Source organism: Thamnophis elegans, chromosome 3, assembly GCF_009769535.1.
Source record: "Thamnophis elegans isolate rThaEle1 chromosome 3, rThaEle1.pri, whole genome shotgun sequence".
NCBI lineage: Eukaryota > Metazoa > Chordata > Lepidosauria > Squamata > Colubridae > Thamnophis > Thamnophis elegans.
Window position 1 is genome coordinate 115511297 of NC_045543.1, and position 20840 is coordinate 115532136.

The following is a 20840-nucleotide window of genomic DNA, read 5'->3' on the forward strand; positions in this document are numbered from 1 at the left end:
ACATGAAAAGAATCTACAATCTTGTAACTATTGTAAACCATAAACTTAGCATAAACCAGTCCAAAGTGATGAAAACAATTGTCCTTGTTCTTTTATCAGTAACATAAAGAGAGCTGTATGTCATAAACAAAAGTCACTTTAGAAAGTAACTACATGGTGGAGTAGAGTTTCTAAAACAGTTAGATTTTACAATACTGTACACACCCAATATTTTTTTTCTTCAGCTGTGCTTCAAACAAAATAAAGCCACAAAAGGCAGACAGGCAGGCAAGCCAGTCACTCCTCAACCCCCTCTCTGTCACTTTGTTATATTGGGAGATTTACAGTTATGTCTAGAAAAGTACGATTGCAATTGTATTGTTTAGTTTCATTTTATTCTTCTTATAATGTGGTTACCACAATTCAAATCTCAAACCAATGGCTTGGGAAACAGAATGACACCTGCAGTTATTTAATATTGGAAAAACACTACCAACCCCCCCCCCCCAATTTGATTTGTATCAACATTTAATAGTCATTCTAGGATTTAGTATCTCTTAAGTTATTATGACATTTTGTACCCTGAAAAAGAATTGGTTGCCCTGAAAAATTCAGTATTTCTGTGTTAAAAAAGAAAATTACCATTGCCTAGTTGCCATTATTGAGAAGCAGCTATAATAAGCAAATTGTAAAATTGAGCTCTCAGCCAGAAAGGTTAATTTTGCACAAATAATCCATAGTGGTTTAAACATAAACCGGCTTGCTTGCAAGCATGCTCTGCTTAGCGAATCAGTTGACAACAACATAGAGAAAAAAGTGATCCCTATATTTTGCACTTCTTAATTTCAGATATAAAAGCAGTGCTGCTCTCTAGTGGACAGTGATCAGGTTAGTTGCCATACCTATCTTGATTCATTAAAAAAAAATCCAAATAGCACACAGGTAGATTTAAAACTAACAAACTGCTAATTAAAATGTAATTTGGGTTCCATATTACTCATAAATAGTAAAATTCTGCTGAGATAATCTTTGCACACAAAAAGGAATATGTTAAATGGAGATAATCCAATATTAAATTGAACATTAAAACATATCCTTATTAATAATGATGTGTATTACTACAAGATGAAGTTAGATAAGCTCTCCATCATTAACCAGTCAGAAGACTACAGGATTTGATGGAATATCTACAGAAATATGGCAAGTAACAGAAGAACCAGTGACAGCGAATTGGAAATCATACAGTAGACAATAGATTAGAAATGACTACAATACCAAAGAAGCATAGAAGGGACTTAGCAGGATGCAATTTTATGCTGACAAAATAATCATCCAGTACAGATTAAGAGGTTTACATGAAAAGGCAGATGCCAAATATTCAAGCTTGCCTTAGAAAAAAAGTGAAGAACAATTTTATTTGTTTTATTATTTGCAAAAAAAAAAAAATATTAAGCCATACGTCCAAAGCAAAGTGCCTTTGCTATGGATTATGGAAAAAAAGAATGATAGATGCATTTACTTGCTTCTGTTTCAATTTATTTCACAGCAACTTGGAACTGGGAAGCAGGAATGGAGGGGCACTAATACTTTTAACTCATCTATATGCCACTAACCCAAACTTAGTAGGGTAGAAATGAAAGCCTTGGAAAACATACTGAGATGCTGTAACGTGTCCATACCTAAAATATCAAAATTCTGACTTTCTGTGGAAGCAAAAACTGCCCTTTGAAACATGATACAAAGAATGTTGATACTTTTGCATTTTAGTGATGGAGAAAACGCCATCACTAACTATTGTAGTTAGCTAAGCCCAAATTATCATATTTTGGACTCATAATAAGACCTAGCTGTTTTAGAACATATGGTAAAGCTAGAAGGAAAGAGAAGAAGACAATGACCAGTAGCAAGGCAGGTGGACTCAATTAAAATGGTGTTGGGTGCACCATTGCAGACCTGACAACAGGTCAAATCTTGGAGAAGATGTGGTTGCTAAGAGTTGACAATGAATAACTTCAATAACTTGGCATAAAACCTCTCACACTCCTATGAGCCCACCTGTGAAACACAGAAAAAATATTCCATCACTTTAGTATAATCATTAACTTCTCCATTGATAAGATTGGGGGGTAGGTTCATTCATATGGATGCATATCTATATACTTCAGTGCCTCTATTTTTACTTTGGAAAGATATTCAGAATATTTTTTTGAGGACTAATGACAACCACATCCTAGAACTTTCTAAATTGGAATGGAAGGCAGTGAGTTTTAAACTGGATGATTATTAATTACCTGGGGGAAGTGTTTGAAAATCAATATTAACATTGAAAGTCAAATACAAGAAAAATTGATATCATATTGAGTTTAAAGCTGAGTATCATCATGAAAAATCATTTTGTAAATGCATTTTGGCTTGCAAAATCTTCAACAATTCAAAAACTAAAATTTTGGATCAAGCCTAAGTACATGAATTTAATGGCTAAAATTGCCCATTAATACACTATAGGCTGGAAGATTTGGTTTTCAAAGCATTATTTAAATGCTAGAAGAGTCAACTAGTGGTTGCTAAAACAAACAATTTTCTGGATTGTAAAATGTAATCTCTTTCATGCCAATTGGGGGCATCCGCAAATGGCTGTTGGTCAGTAGCAGCCGCACAGTTAGAATTCTGAGACTCTTCATAACTTCATAAGCATCACAAACATATCCCTGAACAAGAGTTTACAATTATTCCCTATGCTGTGTGCAATTATTCCCATTACTCACAAAGCTGTGACTCTTCAGAAATACTGAACTGGACCATTATGACTTCTAGATCTTATGCATGCTTAATGATATAAGGCAGAAAAATTTCTAATACTTACGTTTTGCATAGAAAATTGTTTGTTTCTCAGTGTTCATTACTAACAATAAGGGATGCAATTTCAAACATAATATTAGACAAGCTTGCCAGTTGGAGAGTTTAATCATTCCCTCCCCCCCACCCCCAAAGTGGTTATTTCTAGCAAGTATGTGAGAAAAAATATGTATAGCATTTATATTTACTATAAGAACACAAAAATGTATGAATATTTATCAGGAAGAATATATTATACAAATTTTAAAAACCAAACTCTCATAATATTCTAAGTATCTATTTTAAGAGGATTGTTTTGTTCATTTGTGAGTGGAAAAGAAAGTATTTTTACATTAAATGTTTTGTCCAGATAAGTCAAATTTGCATAAGAAGGATTTCCAGAAATTTTTCCAGTTCAATTTTTTTCAGAAAATAGAAATATAGTGATTTGCATTAACAGCTGATTATGACTGTAACTGCATTGCTCATAAACAAAGTTTCATATTATAGCAATGTTTTTCCATCAAGAAGTAACAGCACTTTAACTATACAACTGATGATTTAGTACATGGGTCCTCAAACTATGGCCTGTGGGTCACATGTGGTCCGCCGAAGCCATTAATCCGGCCCACACAGGACCATGAAGTTGCCCACATCGCCCCGCCCATCCTTTGGCTGAATGTAGGACTTACCTTCTCGAGCCCCGTGGGCTGGAACTGAAAGGTAAGGCCAACAATTTTGATGATCTGTTTGCATGCCTTTGCAAGCAGGTGTACCTGTTTGGTAAACCCTTAAACCTGAATTGTTCAAGCTTTTCATGCCCCTGCTGCCATGGACTTGTAAAATCTGGACATTGTTATAAATACCAGAGTAGGAGATCTCAAAGTGTGGAGTCACACAACTTCTGTCAGATACAACAGGGCTGGGGGAAGGGATAGTCCATTTTTTATGAAGTTATTCAGGTTTTGTAGACTAAGTATGGTGTTTGAAAACAGAAAATGATTTCAAAGGAACAAGGACAATTGGGACTGCCTGATTGAAACCGTATTTTACATCTAACTGCTTAGTTGAGATGAAAGAATGGATTTTGCTGAGAAATAAAAGAATTTTAGAATTAGAAGCACACAATTTGAAGTTTGGATGGCATAGTTTTCTATGGTACAATACAATTAAGGGTAATGACTTTATAAATCATCTTTCTTCTCTTTCCCTTAACTTCTATTTTGTTTATTACTTTTATTTTTTAGTTTTTATTTTGTTAAAACATAAATAAAATTATGTTAAGTAAAAGAAAAAAGCATTTTTTTAGGATGTAAGAAAAAAGTTTTTAAAAATATACTCTAGCAACACTACTGAAAGTAAGCTGTCAAGACACTATAATGAAAGTTACATCTTTGAATAAATAGTCGATTTCTTTTCTTGCCAAACCTCAATTAAATCCTTGGTTTTATTGGGGGCAGCAATGGAAGACAGAAATAAGCAAATTCATTTATTTTATATAGACAAATTTGAGAATTTCGATATTAGAAGATGAAACTATTCTAATATGTATGTAATTGGGTTACTATGGCAAGGTTATTTACTTTTACTTCCACAAAGCTTTTGACAAAATTCCACAACAAAGATATATGAATAAACATAAACAGTCCTAGGTTAACAAAAGTCCTCTTAAAGAGCACATAACAGAACAGAAACCACTGTAAAAGATCATTTTTCACAATGGAGTACTGTATGGTAAACAAGTCAGATATCCCAAGGATGTGATTATTAACTTGTTTATATTCTGGAGATATGGATGAGAACTGCCAGCTTTGCAGCTGACAACAAATCAAGATGATAAGGGAAAATACAGCTGTATGCATTAGAAGTGGCAACAGAGTCATGACACAGTTCACAGAGAAGTCTAACCCAGTGAAGATTATCCACGGAATCACATTTCAAATATTAAAAGCTACATCCTGACAAATGTTTACAGCACAATAAAATGATTTTTCTTCCATGGTGATAGCTGAAAATCATATATTGTTCCAGATAATAAAGTCTGGAATTTAACTACAATAGGTAGCAAGATACAATTGTGGCGAAATTATATAATATAAAACAAGAACATATATTTTCCTTGTGCCATCACTCAGCTGAACACTGAATTTCCACAGTACTGTCATGTCTAAGTATACTACTTAGTATGGTTGTATCATGTAGTGGATGTATTACTTTCATCCTTCTCATCTGCTCTACTAGCCTCTCTTATTGGTATCATTATTATGATTATTATTACTTTGTTGTTTTGCATGTACACACAGTTTATGCATGAGCATACAATTTATGCACCGGAGACAAATTCCTTGTGTGTCTAATCACATTTGGTCAATAAAGTATTCTATTCTACTAATATATACACTACTGTACAATAATATACATTCCAACATTCTTTGATTTAATCCAAAATATAAAGTAAAATATTGCCATAAATGGTACTATATGTTGATGTTATCCATATCATATGTTTAATATAGTATTTGTTTGCACCAATAAAATACGAGGAATATTTAAATGTATTTTTAAAAATAAAATGTTTCTTTATACAGTACATTTGTTTTCATAATGTAGGAAGTTATCACCCAGCCCTTCGCCAGAAAAAAATGAAATATCCTAGGAAACATTGAAAAGGCAGAATATTTTTCTGGATGTGAAAAGGAAGAAACATGTTTTAAAAGACAGAATAGCTGCCTGCAGCTTCCTGCCTATCCTCCTTTGTCAATGAGCCATTAAAGCCTGAGCTAGTCCATTTTACATAATAAAGAGTTCCCCCCTTTAGCTCCAGAGTGATGGGATTAAGGCATGATAATATTGGCCCTTTACCCAACTTGCCACATGGCTTCTGAGAACTCAACCAAACCTGGATTCAAAACGTAGCCTAGAGAGTTGCCCCTGTCTGGCCCCATGGGAGTCTGACAATCAATCAGAATGCAAGCTCAAAATCAAAGAGAGGGCATAAAACCAGGGACTTTCAGCATCTCAGCCCTTCCTTCTCTTCTTCTCCACCAACAGTGGAGCATGTGATCACCTTTTCTGTTCAGGACTCAAACCATGTGGTCCTGTCCACCATTAAAACCATCTTTCCAAGCAGCCTCCATGTCTCCAGTGTCTTTTTCCCCACTTGGAGCCGAACCCAGAAGGGCATTTCTTCCAACAATAGTAAGCACAATATCCATAATATGCCTGCATAAGGTTCAGTATAGTAAGAGAGAATTTCTTCAGCCTGCCAAAAAACTGTAAAAAAAATGTATAACTTCCAGAAGGAATTGCACTGAAATATGTTACATTACAAAAACATCTGCTTAACCCTAAAATACAAGAGGGAATGAGAAAGAAACTCAAGGCTGGCCCACCTTGATTCTCTTGGATATGAGAAAGAGAGAAAAGGGAAACTCAGTCAGACTTTTAAGATTCTGTTATTAAAAAATGGAGCTCCTTTAAAAATGGAGCCTTCAAAAGGATTGAGAAAATAGCAGCTGCTTTCAGAATAACATGCCATGAGGCTTTCTCTATAGGAAACCTGAGCCTGGCATTGGCTGGGAGAGTCTCTCAGAAGTTGCAAAAAACAGAAGGGTCAGTTAGGTGTGGCTGGGCCCTGGATTGGTTGAGGAGGCGGCCAAGTCCTGCAAGTCCTGGGTAGCTGAATGGCGGGTGGGAAGCAAGCCTAAAGCTTCTAAGCTGCACCGATAGGCTTGTCAGCTGGGCCGAGGTTTCCCTGAGTGGCTGAGTGGAAAGCAAACTGAAGGCCTGTGGCGGACTGATGGGGATTGGGGGGAAGGCCTTGGAAGGCCTGGGGCAGGCAAGCATTATAGCTGCTCAAACATAAAGGCAGGTTCCATTATCGTTGTTAACTCAACGACTATCTGTGTCTCAAAAGGCCGATTGTATGTGTGCACTATACATTATCTCTTCTCATTCTCAACAGGCCTTAGAAATGTGTCAATTGAAATTGAAGAATTCTGTATATGTCTTCTATTTAATTATCAGCATAATCATAAGCCATAAACCATAAAAGGGTATAAAAGTGATAACATAAATTTAGTAGCCGTTGGGAGAATTTTGTCTGCATTCAGTGTGGATGGCAAACTAGACATGCAACTTGTTCATTCCCAATTGGTTTTTCCTAAAATCTACAATAGCAAAAGGGAACCAAATGTTAGTTACTTACTGTGTTGTCTGAACCAGAGAGCTGGTCTGTTATATTCTTAAGAACTCTAAATAATAAATCAAAGTTTGTTCATGGTGTATGAACTGTGTTTTGCAAAGCATATAATGAATCATAATATGATTTCTCAGTTGAGAAGTCTCACAGGTGAAACTATTTCTGTTTATTTGGGAGAGAACAGAGAAGCAGGAGCCAGATATATATGGCGAGTGAGGCCTCGCTGAAACGTTGCCAAGACAATCTCAATCTTACACGGGAAAAGACCCGAATACAACAAGACCAGCATACCTACACCCGTGAAAATCTACAAATATATATATATATATATATATATATATATATATATATATATATATATATATATATATATATATATATATATATAATAGAATTTTTAAAACATGTAATGTTTGTCCCTCATCAAAATACAGAGAGACATAAATCTGTGACAAATCTCTTCCTCAATAATGTACAGGTAGTCCTTGACTTACAACCATTCATTTAATGATGAATGGCATGAAGTTACAATGGCATGAAAAAAGTGATTGATGATCGTTTTTCACACTTATGACTGTTCTAGCATCCTCATGGTCACATGATCAAAATTTGGATGCTTGGCAACTGGCATGTATTTATGTTGGTTGCTGTGTCCTGAGGTCCTGTGATCATCTTCTGTGACTTTCTGACAAGCAAAGTCAATGGGGAGGCCAGATTCACTCAAGGACTGTGCTACTAATTTTAACAACTGCAGTGATTCACTTAACAACTGTGGCAAGAAGATCATAAGATGGGACAAAGCTTATTCAACAACTGTATTGCTTAGCAATGGAAATTTTGGGCTCAAATGTGGTCGTAAGTCAAGGACTATGTGTATTCATAATTATATTTTTCTTTAACATTGTGGTGAAAATCAAAAGAACTATTATATTGTTTCCTTGACCACTGATGCATTGATAGGATGATACAGCAAATGACAATGAAGCCTTGTATGCTATGCTATGCTGTGATAATATTATAGTATAGTGTAGTGTAGTGCAATGTAATAACACAATACAATATATTTGCGTATTTGATTAAGATAAGAGCAATCATTTTTATGTAGAAGGGTTTCAGGAACACCAAAGGTTGAAAACATTAGTAAAATGCTCAGCTCATATGCATAAATAGACCATCTGCAATATTTTTTCTTTCATAGTGCTCCTTTTTTCATCAAAAAATATAGACAAGAAAAGATCCTATTTTAGAAGCTTTATTTTGCATTCAATTGCACAATTTGCCAAACAAGATCAATAAAACTAAGTATAGTTTTAAAGTGATTATTGAACGTTTTGAAATAGAAATTGAGTTTTGATTCATTCAAATATTATTGAAAAGTGGCAAATGTTTCTGTCTAATATCTCTAAAATCTGAACTGTTTGTTATATTGGGAAGTCAGCAAGCATAGTTATTTTTTGTCGAAGACATTCTGAAATTTGATATGTGCCATATGTTTGGAAGTTCAGGAAAAGTGTGCACAATGAATTTTGCAGCTCTTCAAATACAATTTTAAAAAATGCAAATGTTAGTGTAACAATCACATAAATAATGTTTGATTAATTCTATTAAAATAGCACTAGAAAAGACATACAATTTCAGCTCACTCACTGAAGGAGGGTGGACGTTTCCTACCGACTAATCACTTAGAATTTGGCCAAGTAAGTACTACTGTCAGTTAATATCACAGAAGTATTTTCTTTCATATAAAGACTGTTATTATGGTTTGTCACAGCGCCAGATGTTTAAACTGATATAGACTGGCATTTTAGTCATGTATCAAGTCCTTCCCAAGGACCTGGGAGAGATAGATATTGTTGTTTGATGGTGTTAATGGTATTGTTGCAAGATGTAATTATGGTGATGATTATTATTATACATTTACATTTAAAATGTGAATATTAAGATGAGATTCATATTCATTTTTAGTAAAATTGCAGTATTTCCCCTAAAGGCTGTATCAAATGCTGTTTTTCAGTCTAGAAATGAATTTCAAATTGTGTAATGCTAATGTTTGGATGTTACACAGCAGAATACAACTTGTTATTTTAAAAAATTCTCAGAGATTCCCCAACAATGCTCAATCAATTGTAATGAATATTTCTACTTATTAAGGCAAGAATCTGTTTAACAAGCTTTCTTTCCCACTTTACTTTGTAACTGGCTTTTCTTCATTCTTTTTTCTAACACCTTCATGAAAATATTTTTGTCATAGAGCCTAAGTTACTCAGTACTCTTCCCCTTCTTTCAGCTTATTTTTGAAAGTTCCTCTTTGTTTCTTCTACATTTTCTTTCGTAAGATTCCCTTGCTTCTTCTTAACTTCCCTGCCTCTAGCAAACATTTTTTGTCCCATCCAACTTTAGATTAATGTATCCTTCATTTGAGCTCTTTATCATTATTTCCAGAGTTACATAACTTTATATTTTTCTACTCAATAGAAAAATATTCATTTAGAAATCTATAGATTTCTAAAGTTTAGAAAATAACCTTTCTTCTTTAACACATAAAAAAAATAGCTGATACACTGGTTTTCTCTATAGCTTTATTTAATCCTGTAGTGATAAAACTGTATTTATAAAATTTAACAAGGAATTTACAGTGGCCTATGCAATATTTTCTTTCCATCCTGTTTCTCTGTACATTGATGAGTACTAATTTCTTATTTTATTGAGTAATGCATTCATAAGGATTCAGAAGTGTCCCCCTTAAGCAGAATAAGTGCCACCAGGAAGCTTAAAAATAAGACCTGAACATGATAAGAGCAGATAACAATTATTCAGTAATTCTGAAATAATAGTTATCATTAAAGGAAAATTATGCAAATAGCACAAAACTGCTATTAGAAATGACACAGTGATACAAATTTCCAATATGAGTCTTATTTTTTTTGCCGTTTCCTACATCTTACATCTAAATGTTACAACTGTTTAGGAATATTTCTTGTAGTAAGTGGTCAAACAGAAAGCACAGACATTTCCTCTGATATGTATGTATGTATGTATGTATGTATGTACACACACACACATGTAAAACATTATTTATAAACAGATTGCTGGAGTTAATTGGGCTATTGCTAGAAGATATTATTGCTATAATTGAAAATGGGCATTCACTAGCAATGAATCAATATCATTTAATTGTGCTAGAGACCAAACCTGATTTTGAATGCAAACTTTAAGTAGTCGCCTATTCATGTACAAAATTTCTATATTAAACTTTACAGATCTTACACAGTGATTACCTGTGGATGTTATCTTCACCCGAAGGAACTCCGCCAAGGTTTGCTATGCTTGTTACCTTCTGCAGTATCATAAGACGGGTAGTATTCTGTGGCGCCACAGAGATTGTAGCGGATACTTCATTCATACCAGTCAGCCTTCCTGAAACAGTAAAAGCTGGGTATCAATGCAATTAATATTAAAGACAATGTACATCACCTGAGAATACATTTGGTTTTTGTTAAAAGTTTAACTCTTCTTTTTTAAAGGAATTTTGGTATAATTTTTAAGAATACAGTATAAATATAAAATCAATTATTCCTATTATTCAAATTTCAGTTGCACGAAGTACTTTTTGATAATTTCTCTTCAGGTGACAAACAGATATTGAATGGCAACAGAATAGCTGAGTTTCCCACCTCTACAAAGCTTGAATAGCATTTAGCTCTTTCAATTACACTCAAAGAACGAATGCATTATTACGGAAATTCCCCTTAAAAAGTGCACCTGTAAAGAAAAGAAGACACTGGCTTGGAAACCAGTGCAAGAAAAAAATAGAGAGACATAACATAGGGTCACCCCTTCATTTCACGTGTAGCCCATGAAGCCTGATTACTGTCTTGTGAAAACTCATGTCAGTAATAGCTAATGTGCCACAGACTTTACTGCAGACAGGCACAGAACTGAAACGCATGTCTCTCTGCTCACTAGGATCAAATGGAAAGAACAAGCACATCCAAGTCCCATCTCCAAGTCCATTCAGGCATGGCTAAATGATAGGCAACAAGCAGTAATGGTTAGTGCTAGAAGCAGAAAAACACATTTATAGGAGTATTAACATGTTTAATTTGCTTGAATATCAAAGTTTCTTTGTCCTTTAAGCCAAATGTTTCACTCAAAAATATTAATATTATCCAGCTCTTTTTTTAACAGCAAATTTAGCTAGAGCTGTATGTTCTGTTGCAGATATTTAAAAACTGACATTAGGCAAATACTTTGAAAAAATACAGAAGCCATCTACGGCTGCTTTTAAACAAAAGCACAGGACTGGGATAACACTGTTGAGAGATGTGTGTACTCATTAAGGATTTAAACCTTCTCCATTAAGCTCTATTGAAGAGCAAATGCTGAATGAATGAATGCAACTATGTTTATGTTAAAAGCCTGTTTTCCGTACCATGTAATTAAGGGAAATATTGTACAAAGCCAGTACTTTTGTCAAGCTCCTGTAAATGGAAAGATGGATAGCACTCAGAGAAGGGAATGCATTGCTTCATATTTAACCTTAACACTCTTGTCATTAATGGTTTGTCTAACTTGTTCTATAAAGACAAGGTACTGCTCCATTGAAGTAAAATTTAAAAAATCAACTAAACCATGCTTTTCAGAACAGAAGATTCATTATCATTGACTAATGTATTGGCATAAAGCAAAGTAACATCCTATCAAGTAAGGCACACATTCAATCTGCCTTACCACTACCACCACCCCCTTTATTTTTAACTCATGCTGTTTTATTGTTATAGGCAATTTGTACCACTCAGCATGACAGTGTAAACTGAATCAAGATTAATTTACATGCAAAAGAACACTTAGCATGGTAAGCAAATGTATTGTCTCGATTGCGGAGGTGGAAAAGAACCTGAAAAGAAAAAAAGGTGCTCTAATTAAGGGGCATCAAATATGATTGCTTGTGGTAGTTAAAGGCCGGAAAATAGGGAATGCTTGACCATTTAAAGAATTAGCACCTTGCTTGTTAGGGAGAGAGAAAATGTTGTAAGCATAAATCTTGATAAAAATCAAGCAAACATTTTGTGGATTTTCTTTTCTTTTTTTAAAGATATAGCCTATGTATATAAATCTATTGCTTGCACTTGGACCAAAATAGAAAGTCTAAAAAAAAATCCAGAAAAACAAATTGCCACTGAAAAGAATTAGGTTTCAAAAACAAAATAATTGCAGATCTTGCATCTAATTATAAAAATGTATAATAACAGTATTCCTAATGAATAACCAAGAAAATTAAACTGTAGCATGAAGCTAGAAACACAAAGGTTGTAGGATTTTTTTTAGTAATTTTAACATCATAAAAAATGCTAACATAATATTAAAATCATTGACAGATATTAGATCCTTTGGCTTCTTTCTAAAGAATTCTGGGTATTTAAGGAAAATGGCACGACACCTCTGTGAAGCGTGGTACCCTATCATATTACAGAAAGAATTAGCACTGGTATTATTAAATGATTTGCATCAATAAACACTGCTCAATATTTGAAGTTGGAAACATAAGCTAAAGGACAGACTTAATTTAAAATGATTATGGAGAGCAAAATTAGACAAATTTCAGCTGCTGTTTCAAACTATGTGAGAAGGGAAGAGGTAGCACAACAATCCTATCAAGTAGAGCATGTGCAATAATAAATAAACCTTCCCATTTTGGGGGGGCTACTTAAAAATCTTAAGCAGGAATATTAGCATTCATCATACACATTATACTTCAAATATGTATGTTTATTTCTGTTGCAAAAAATAATTCCAAAAATTATTATTATTATTTTAAGAAATCCTGTTATTTCAAAGCATATTTTAAAAATCAATAAATATGAAATGAAGTATTTCTGGATATGAAATTCTGAGACACTTCAGAAAAGAAACAAAAACTCAGAAATCATTCTATACTGATTACATTATACTTGGAAGGTCCTTTAGCATAGAAAACTATGGGAAATTAGGAGAATCCTGAGATTTATACTGCAAATATCTGCAAATTTAATCAGATGCTACTGATAGGAATAGAGATTATTTTTAAGTCGATACAATATATCCTGGATTTCACTATTAGTGTTAGGAATATAATCTAACGGTTGGGTTGGCAATATATAAATCATGTAACAATGCTATACCTGTTTCTTTAAATCATACTGTAAAATGTGATTGGTTGCTGTTTTCCTCAATCGGCCATAAGAGGGAGCCAGAATACTGTTAGCTCTCTGTTTGTTAGATGCTGGGCTGATCTGATCTGAGTGTTTTGGAAGCTGGCTGTTAGAAAGTGCCGTGAGCTATTGTAAGTTTTGCAACTGCTAGCAAACTTTGAGTACCGGACTGTTTGTATGTTTATGGACTCTGTTATTTGGATTATCCCTTAACTGAAAGACGTTGATGACTGACTGTCTTATCCGTATATGACTTGGACTGTTTGATGGACTCTGATATCTCTATTTCCACGAATAAAAGCCTATTTAAACTGCAGTGTCTCTGTATGCTGGTTTGTGTGTTCTCCAACACAACTCTCACAACGCTTCTCTGAACACACTCTCTCTCCCAACGGGGAGCTTACCTAACACTATGTATGGGCCCACAGTGTACCAGACGTAGCTAAAGGAGAGTTGGTGTTGATATGCAATACCGTATACAGACAGCTGTTTATTTAGTGATTGCACTATCCTGGAGAAGATGGCGAGCAACCTATCACCAAGCCTATCGATGACAACCCAGTTGGATGGAACAAACTATGTTTCCTGGTCTATGAAATTCAGTCTACTCCTGCATAGGGAAGCTTTATAGGATGCTGTACAGAATCTACCGGATGTAACTGCTGTAATGGTTGAGTTTGTATATCACATTAAGCCATTGCTTATTTAATTACAGTTTATTGAATAGAGCACAATGGGCTAGCTTGTTGCAGCAACAAACTAAACAGAAGCACATTATATCATTTTATGTGATAGCATGATGTGGGAAATGATCAGAGAGCTAGAATTGGACTGCATACTTTATAGGTCTTTCCACGTAAGCCTACTACAATTCCTTGAAATGCTGTACAGAGATTGAGATAACTGCTAAAGGGGATGTCTTTGGTGTAAGAAGCTAGGATGTCCTTCTATTCATGGAAGGCTTCCCTGGGGAAACCTATGAGCAGAAAAACCCTTGATTTTATGTTTCCTGCATCACAAGCATTATATCACACAATATTTGGGGAATTTCAGTTGCAGGATGCCTGCTTTTCCAAGTCTGCCTGAATCAGGCCAAATATGGATACAATCTGATTTAATAGCTCTGCTTAAGAATTCCCTTTTCTATATTTTCTCAATGGCTTCTTAATCTTATTTATAAAACAAATAAAGCTCAGAACAAAGACTTCTATTATTATGAATTTTATAAAATAGCCAAAATATTTAACAAAAAAGAGAAAGAAATTTTAAACTAGGGGTAAATTTCACAGCATCAGTCCTGCATCAAAGAATGAATTCAGGAAGACAGAAAGAGCCATACTGAAATGTCAAGAGGCTTCCATGGATTTACAAATACTTCATATAAACAAATTTTCAAATAGCTTATTCAGAGTAGCCTTTCTGCTCTATTAAACATAGCAAACAACTGCCAGATGTATTCAGACAAATAATCAACAACCTCAGAAGTAAAATGGCAGAAGAAAAAGGAATTTTGGCAACAACTCCATAGAGGGCCACAGCTATTCTCAAAGTGCACTTTTTCTATGCACTCTTGGTTCTGAATGGCCAACCATGGGGGGAAAAAGCTCTCAGTCACATTTAAGCATAGAAAACTCAATCAAACACCAGGCAAGCAAGCACGCAATAAGAATGGGAGAGAGACAGTACAATATCCCATTTTGCTTAAAACTACACTGCTGGAAAGCAATTTGAGAAGGTGAAGGAAATTGTTCACAAAAAATATGAGAAAATTCAAAGGCTCACTCACCTTGGTTGCTGTGCTCACATGAAGTAGGCTTTAGGCCAGCAAGAAGTAAGAATGGTAAATAGTTATGAACAGATTAAAAAAAGAAATTACTGGCCTAAATTTAATATCAGATATTAACTGCATGAAAATAATCTAACTGAAATAACTGCTGAGTTATTATTTCAAGCCACTGAATGCAAGATAGAAAGACATATACAGTATTATTCTGATGTACTATGCTTCTTTAACAAAAGCACACTTTTGGGGGGTTGTGGGGGAGGGAAAATGTGATATACTGGACTGAAATTATTGACGATATGAGAGTATAACCTCGCATACGCCATTTTAAAAAGCATATGAAATATGGAAGAGCTGACAGAACCTGTATAAGCATATTTGCCAATGGAAGCTGAGCAGGGTCTCAAGCCTGGCTAATATTTGGATGGAGAACTACCAGGAAATACTGGGGCTTAGGGTAGAGAGAGAAATTGAAAAACATTCGTGAAAAAATATTTCCATGCAGTAGAAAGCTGCATGGATGTTTTGTTAGGAGAAAAGCTCAATTGCGAAGAAAATTTTATTCAATAAAGAAGAGCTTCTTATATTTTGTGCAGGTAAACCAAGTAGAATTTTGGAAAATTAACAATCACTGTTTGAGTATGACATTAAATTATTGTAAAAAAAATATGCAACTGAGTGCATAAACCTTTTTATAATGTAGCTGAAGATATTATGCAGCCAGTATACATCAGATTCAATATAAAACCATCATGTTCTATTTTATAGTCAGTGCCAAAACAATGTTTTTTATACACCAGAAATTCTCATTGTAGCTGAATAGCAGAATTCTAGCTTAATATTGGTTAATATGATATAATGAAGAGGTCTGCCTTAATACCATTTTTTGGTATTTGCAGTGAAATCACCACATGGTAGAAAGGGGGAAAAGGAGAAAAGCTTGTCCAAGAAGACACTTCAGGCATTGTGAAGTTTTTGATGACAGGGCTATATAACTTCAGAGCAGATTTCTGGAAATATGCCAGGTAAAACACTAGAACTGGAGATGTCTGGAATGCTTACAATATTTTACAATAAGATAATTTATTTATCGAATTTCAAATTTATTTCTCACCTCTTTCTTTTCTGAAATCCTTTTCTGTCATAGTTACTGGTAAAAGTAACTCTCCAACTGGAGGCTGAATACTAACACTGAAGTGATCATTCTTTGTACTGTGGAAGAAAACACCAACAAGTGAGAATTGTCTGATTATGAACATTTTTACCAAACAAGTAAAGGAAAATTGGAGAAAATATTAACTGATTTTCCCCCAAGTAATTTTCAGCACTGTTTTTATTATGTTAATTTTCTTTTTATCACTGATTAGCTAGTCCCAAAGGTGCTTTTTCAAAAAGCAGCTCTACTTTATTTTTTCTCAAAGAAGTTTAGCTCCTCATCCAAGAAGCAAAATATCTTTGAGAAAAATAAAGAAAATCCAGTTGCCTTTTGAAAAAGTACTTTTGGGACAACCATGACCTGGATAACTGAGAATCTCCTTAGGCACTTGGTTAGGTAACTTATTTATGGTTTACTCATCACCTTAATAATCTTTTGGCATAAGATTCAATTTTTTAGGTACCACAGAACAAAGTTTAGATATAGGGATTGAAAGTAGCCCAACAAGTACAACTGTTTCCTATAATGGTAAACTGTATCCAAAACACAAAGCAAGACAGAAGGATGTTATGAATCCAGTATTGTTCTATGATAAAATGGCAAGATGGAAATGAAGTTTTGTTATTTTTCCTAGAATTTTTACAATTAATTTCCCTCTGTACTGCTAACAATGGAATTTAAACCAAAGCTTTAGTAGAAAATGATCCTGATAATTCAACACCACACTAATTTTTCCATACTATGTTTCTCAATCTTCCCTGCTTTCCCTACCTAATATGGATATTTTAAAAAGGTCCTTCAGAAAATTCAGGTACAGGCAGAGCAATGTACTATATTACATTTTTCCTTCTTAGATTAGATTCAGAGCCTCTCTCTGAGCTTGAAGAAAAAAAATAAGTGCATCTTAAGGTTCCTCACAATCATCCCATGCCTCTAGATTAAGCCACTGTACAATTTCACCTTTTAAACAATTAAAAGAAAAGTATAAGGTGAAAATAAGAGTGAGGAGCAACTATAAAAAGAGAGGAGAAACAAACAAAACAGTCTACAATACCCATAAGAGAGAGCAAAGGAGCTATTTTTGTTCATCTTATTATATGGACCAATCAATACCTGAAATGTTAAAACTGTAATTGTAAAGACAGTTCATGGTTTTCTCTGATTCAGTTTATGTGCCCGGGAACCTGGAAATTCAGGCATATGTGTATAAAATTAAGGGTCCAGGTAGTTGAAGCAGAAAACATTACAATTTAGTGTACAGGATGAAAAAAGCACACCTGAGAGGAAAGGTAAAATATAAACCAAACATAGTAACACTAATTCTGCAAATATAGTGGTCTCCCATAATATTAAAAAATGATGATTCTCTCAAGCTGAGCTAAAACTTGGTGTGTGCATGGAAGTGTCCATGTAGTATCATGACAATTGTATGGAACTGATTTGCTTTCTTCTGGCCTTTAAAAGAAATTCTTGATCTAAACCTAGTACTTTAGAATTTTCCGGCAGTCTCCATTCAAGAATTAGTCCAGTTCTACCCCAACTTACTTTCTGCTGTCAGCCAGGGCTAACAATAAAGGCTGGACAACTTAAAACAATAATAAGATTGTCAAATAGACTAGGATGCTAGTCTGAGCATGCCTGAAAATATTATTTTACTGCAGAATACTAATAGTAGATTAGTCTATAAACAATGGAAAGTCCCTTTTATTGGCTTTACAAATATTAGTACAATAGTTTCTAACATAAAAATCAATTCGAGTAATAGCCACGGTATTTAAATTAACCTCAAACATTTGTTATTGGTTTGGAAAGACCTTTGACCTTATAAATATGAAGTGATATTGATTACTAAATAAGTAAATATAATGATAAATATAGAAATGGTTCTTCTTTTATGAAGCAGGTAAATAGCAGATAAAAATAAAAAACAAAAATTTAAAATTCAAATCACTAACACTTAAATGAATCACAAGAACATTACCTTAGCAAACCAATATGTTGAAGTAAATCTAGGGTTAATTACAGTGGTAGGTTTCCATTTTTTTTTTACTACTGGTTTGCGAGTGTGTGCGAGTGCGCTCGCGACACTTTGGTGCCTGCGCAGAAGCGTCCAGGCAGTTGGGCGGAGGCTCACGCCGATGCCACTATCTGTTCGCCCAATCCGGGCCGAACCAAGAGCAACCCACCTCTGGTTAATTATTTTTAGAAATGTTATTTTAATCTGTAAGTACAATAAATCTACTTTAAAAACCTTATGCAATAGCTATAAGTAAAATGTTTAAATATCTGATTAGTCTGCATGAAATCAATATACTATTTAACTTTTTTGCCTAAATTTTCAAGTGAGTAATGATGATAGAAAAATGAAATTGCTCAACCCATTCAACACACAGCTTCAGGATAAATAGATATGAAATCTTATTTTGCTTGAATGCATGTGTTTACTAAAATAAGCTGCAGTCTGGGACAGCTAAAATACACTACTGCTTATACGGTGTGTCTACTGTATGGTTGAGGACTTCCTGCACTGAGACTTGATCCTCCTGAGGTCCACATACTATTGTCCTTTCTGGCATTTCCAGATAGTATCTTCTCTCAACTCCATTCCACTGTACCCTTGATTATCTTGGGTATTCATCTATAATTTTTGTATTGGGTGGGCCAGAAAAATGAAAAACAAGTAAGTAAATAAATAAACTTTATTAGAAGGAGATTGTAAAATATTAATAAATACATTCAATGATTCTTTGAAAGTAACAACTCCAAAATCCTACAGCACATATTAAAAAAATATCAAGTTACATTGAAAAGTTAACTTATATTTCTCAGATAAGTTAACTATTAAAAAACAAAAGAAACTTAAGAGTCCTTTGTCTATGACAAAAATGTTGTGATTTTTCAAAATCTAGCATATTATTAAGTGCTGTAAAGCTTACCCAAAGGGTTTAAGTACAGATGCAAGGCAGTGAAAAATGTAATTTTTCAAATTATACAACACTCTCTTTCATTATTTAATATTTTGTTTGACAAGAGGGTTGGAGATCCCAACTACCTGGATGCTGGAATTTATATAATGACACTGAATATATTGATTTTATAAATGAATGTGAATATGCTCTATATAATATGTTGGTTTTTCCAAAGTATACATTAAGATTCACTTATAAGTGAGAGACTAAGAGAGCAAGTTGCTATATACTATTCATGAAGCTAATAAAGCTTGGGAAAATATAGTACTTAATATAGTGTAGTACTTTAATGCTGCATTCTATTATAAAATATATAAATAAGATGAATTTATCACATGATTTCACACAAACTGAAATAATGTGGTCATAACTTAGTCCAAAAATATTAATTATATTATTTTATATTGTAACTTATTTTATTCAACTGATCATCCAAAACTCCAAGTGGTGAAAATTAAATAAAACAGGCAGTTTTTTAAAAAACAAACCATACTATTATGAATATGGATTACAAGCATGTTGATTCTTTAATTAAAGAGAAATAAATTTTTGTTCAAAGCATAGCCTAATAAAAATAGCATTTATCAAGTAACACTTTCAGACATTTTTTTCTTTGTTAGGTTTTTCCTCTTACCATAATTTATAGAAGGAACCACTTAATAAAATAATTCTAAATATGTTAGTATTAATTTTTACCTTTTTTATACAGCTTGCCTTTTCCTGAATTACTAGCTCCAATATATTGGTTACTTTAAAAATGTAGATTTTGTGATGCAAAACACACAGTCAATGAATGGCATCTAAACCAATTGATCTACCCATTACCATTATCTCCCTCCCAAGCCTTACTACAAAGCTATTGATTTAAACACTGTCGATCGGTTTCCATTTTCTGATTTTGGGCAGGCTAATTAAGAAAGTGAGTAATTGTGATTACACTGCTTCAGGATCAATTACATTTGATGTAAGACAAAGTTCTCCCTTTTCGAACAATGTAAGGAAATAATTATCATCAGAATTGTTTTATGCGGTGAACCTTCCCTTAACTATAAACGAATGCCACATATATTTGGTCCTTGAAATGTGGACATAAAATATTCCAAACAAATGTAAAGTCATTTGAAAGACCTGTGTAGATAAAACATATGCTCTGTTTAGAAAGTGTGAGAGAAAAATCTATTACTTGTGACATACAATGTAAGTGGTTTCGGGAAATGGAAACAATTTCTAGTCATCATAGAGACCTTTTACCTTTGTAATACACCACTACAGAGGGCTGCCAATAGAACTGCAGGTTGCAGAGAACACCACAAGGCACAACTTTTAGCCACTGGAGTTCAGGTCTGAATGGCTAAGAGAAACAGGTAGTTTGCTGTATATTACCCTTCAGTCCAGCAAAAACTTCTACAAATGATTCTGAGTAAAAGTGTGACTTCTGTACTTTACCATTAAATATCCTGAGCAGCCTATTCTCTCTCTTCTTATAGGGAAAAGAAGAGACCTGATGCTGTGTCCCTAGAATGGATGAAATTGTCAACTCTCCTGGGTAAACCAGACACAAAATAGATGAGCTAATTGTACATTACTCTAAGACCACATTAACAGAATCTTGCAAATCTGAAGGTACAAACTCCCCACTGCCACTACCATCCGATCAATTAGGGCAGTGATGGCAAACCTTTTCGGCACCAAGAGTCCAAACTAGAACGCACGTATATGTGCAGGT

General features: G+C 34.0%; 1 protein-coding gene across 2 annotated transcripts in view; it reads right to left on the reverse strand.

Moving 5' to 3' along the window:
• Positions 1 to 20840, reverse strand: part of AP3B1 (adaptor related protein complex 3 subunit beta 1) — a 145343-nt gene that overhangs the window by 4402 nt on the left and 120101 nt on the right. For both annotated transcript variants that reach the window (XM_032213308.1, XM_032213307.1), the window contains exons 25-26: positions 16104 to 16201; positions 10294 to 10432 (exon numbers count right to left, since the gene is read on the reverse strand). In XM_032213308.1, coding sequence (XP_032069199.1) covers positions 10294 to 10432; positions 16104 to 16201 — 237 coding nt within the window. The remainder of the gene's footprint in view (positions 1 to 10293; positions 10433 to 16103; positions 16202 to 20840) is intronic.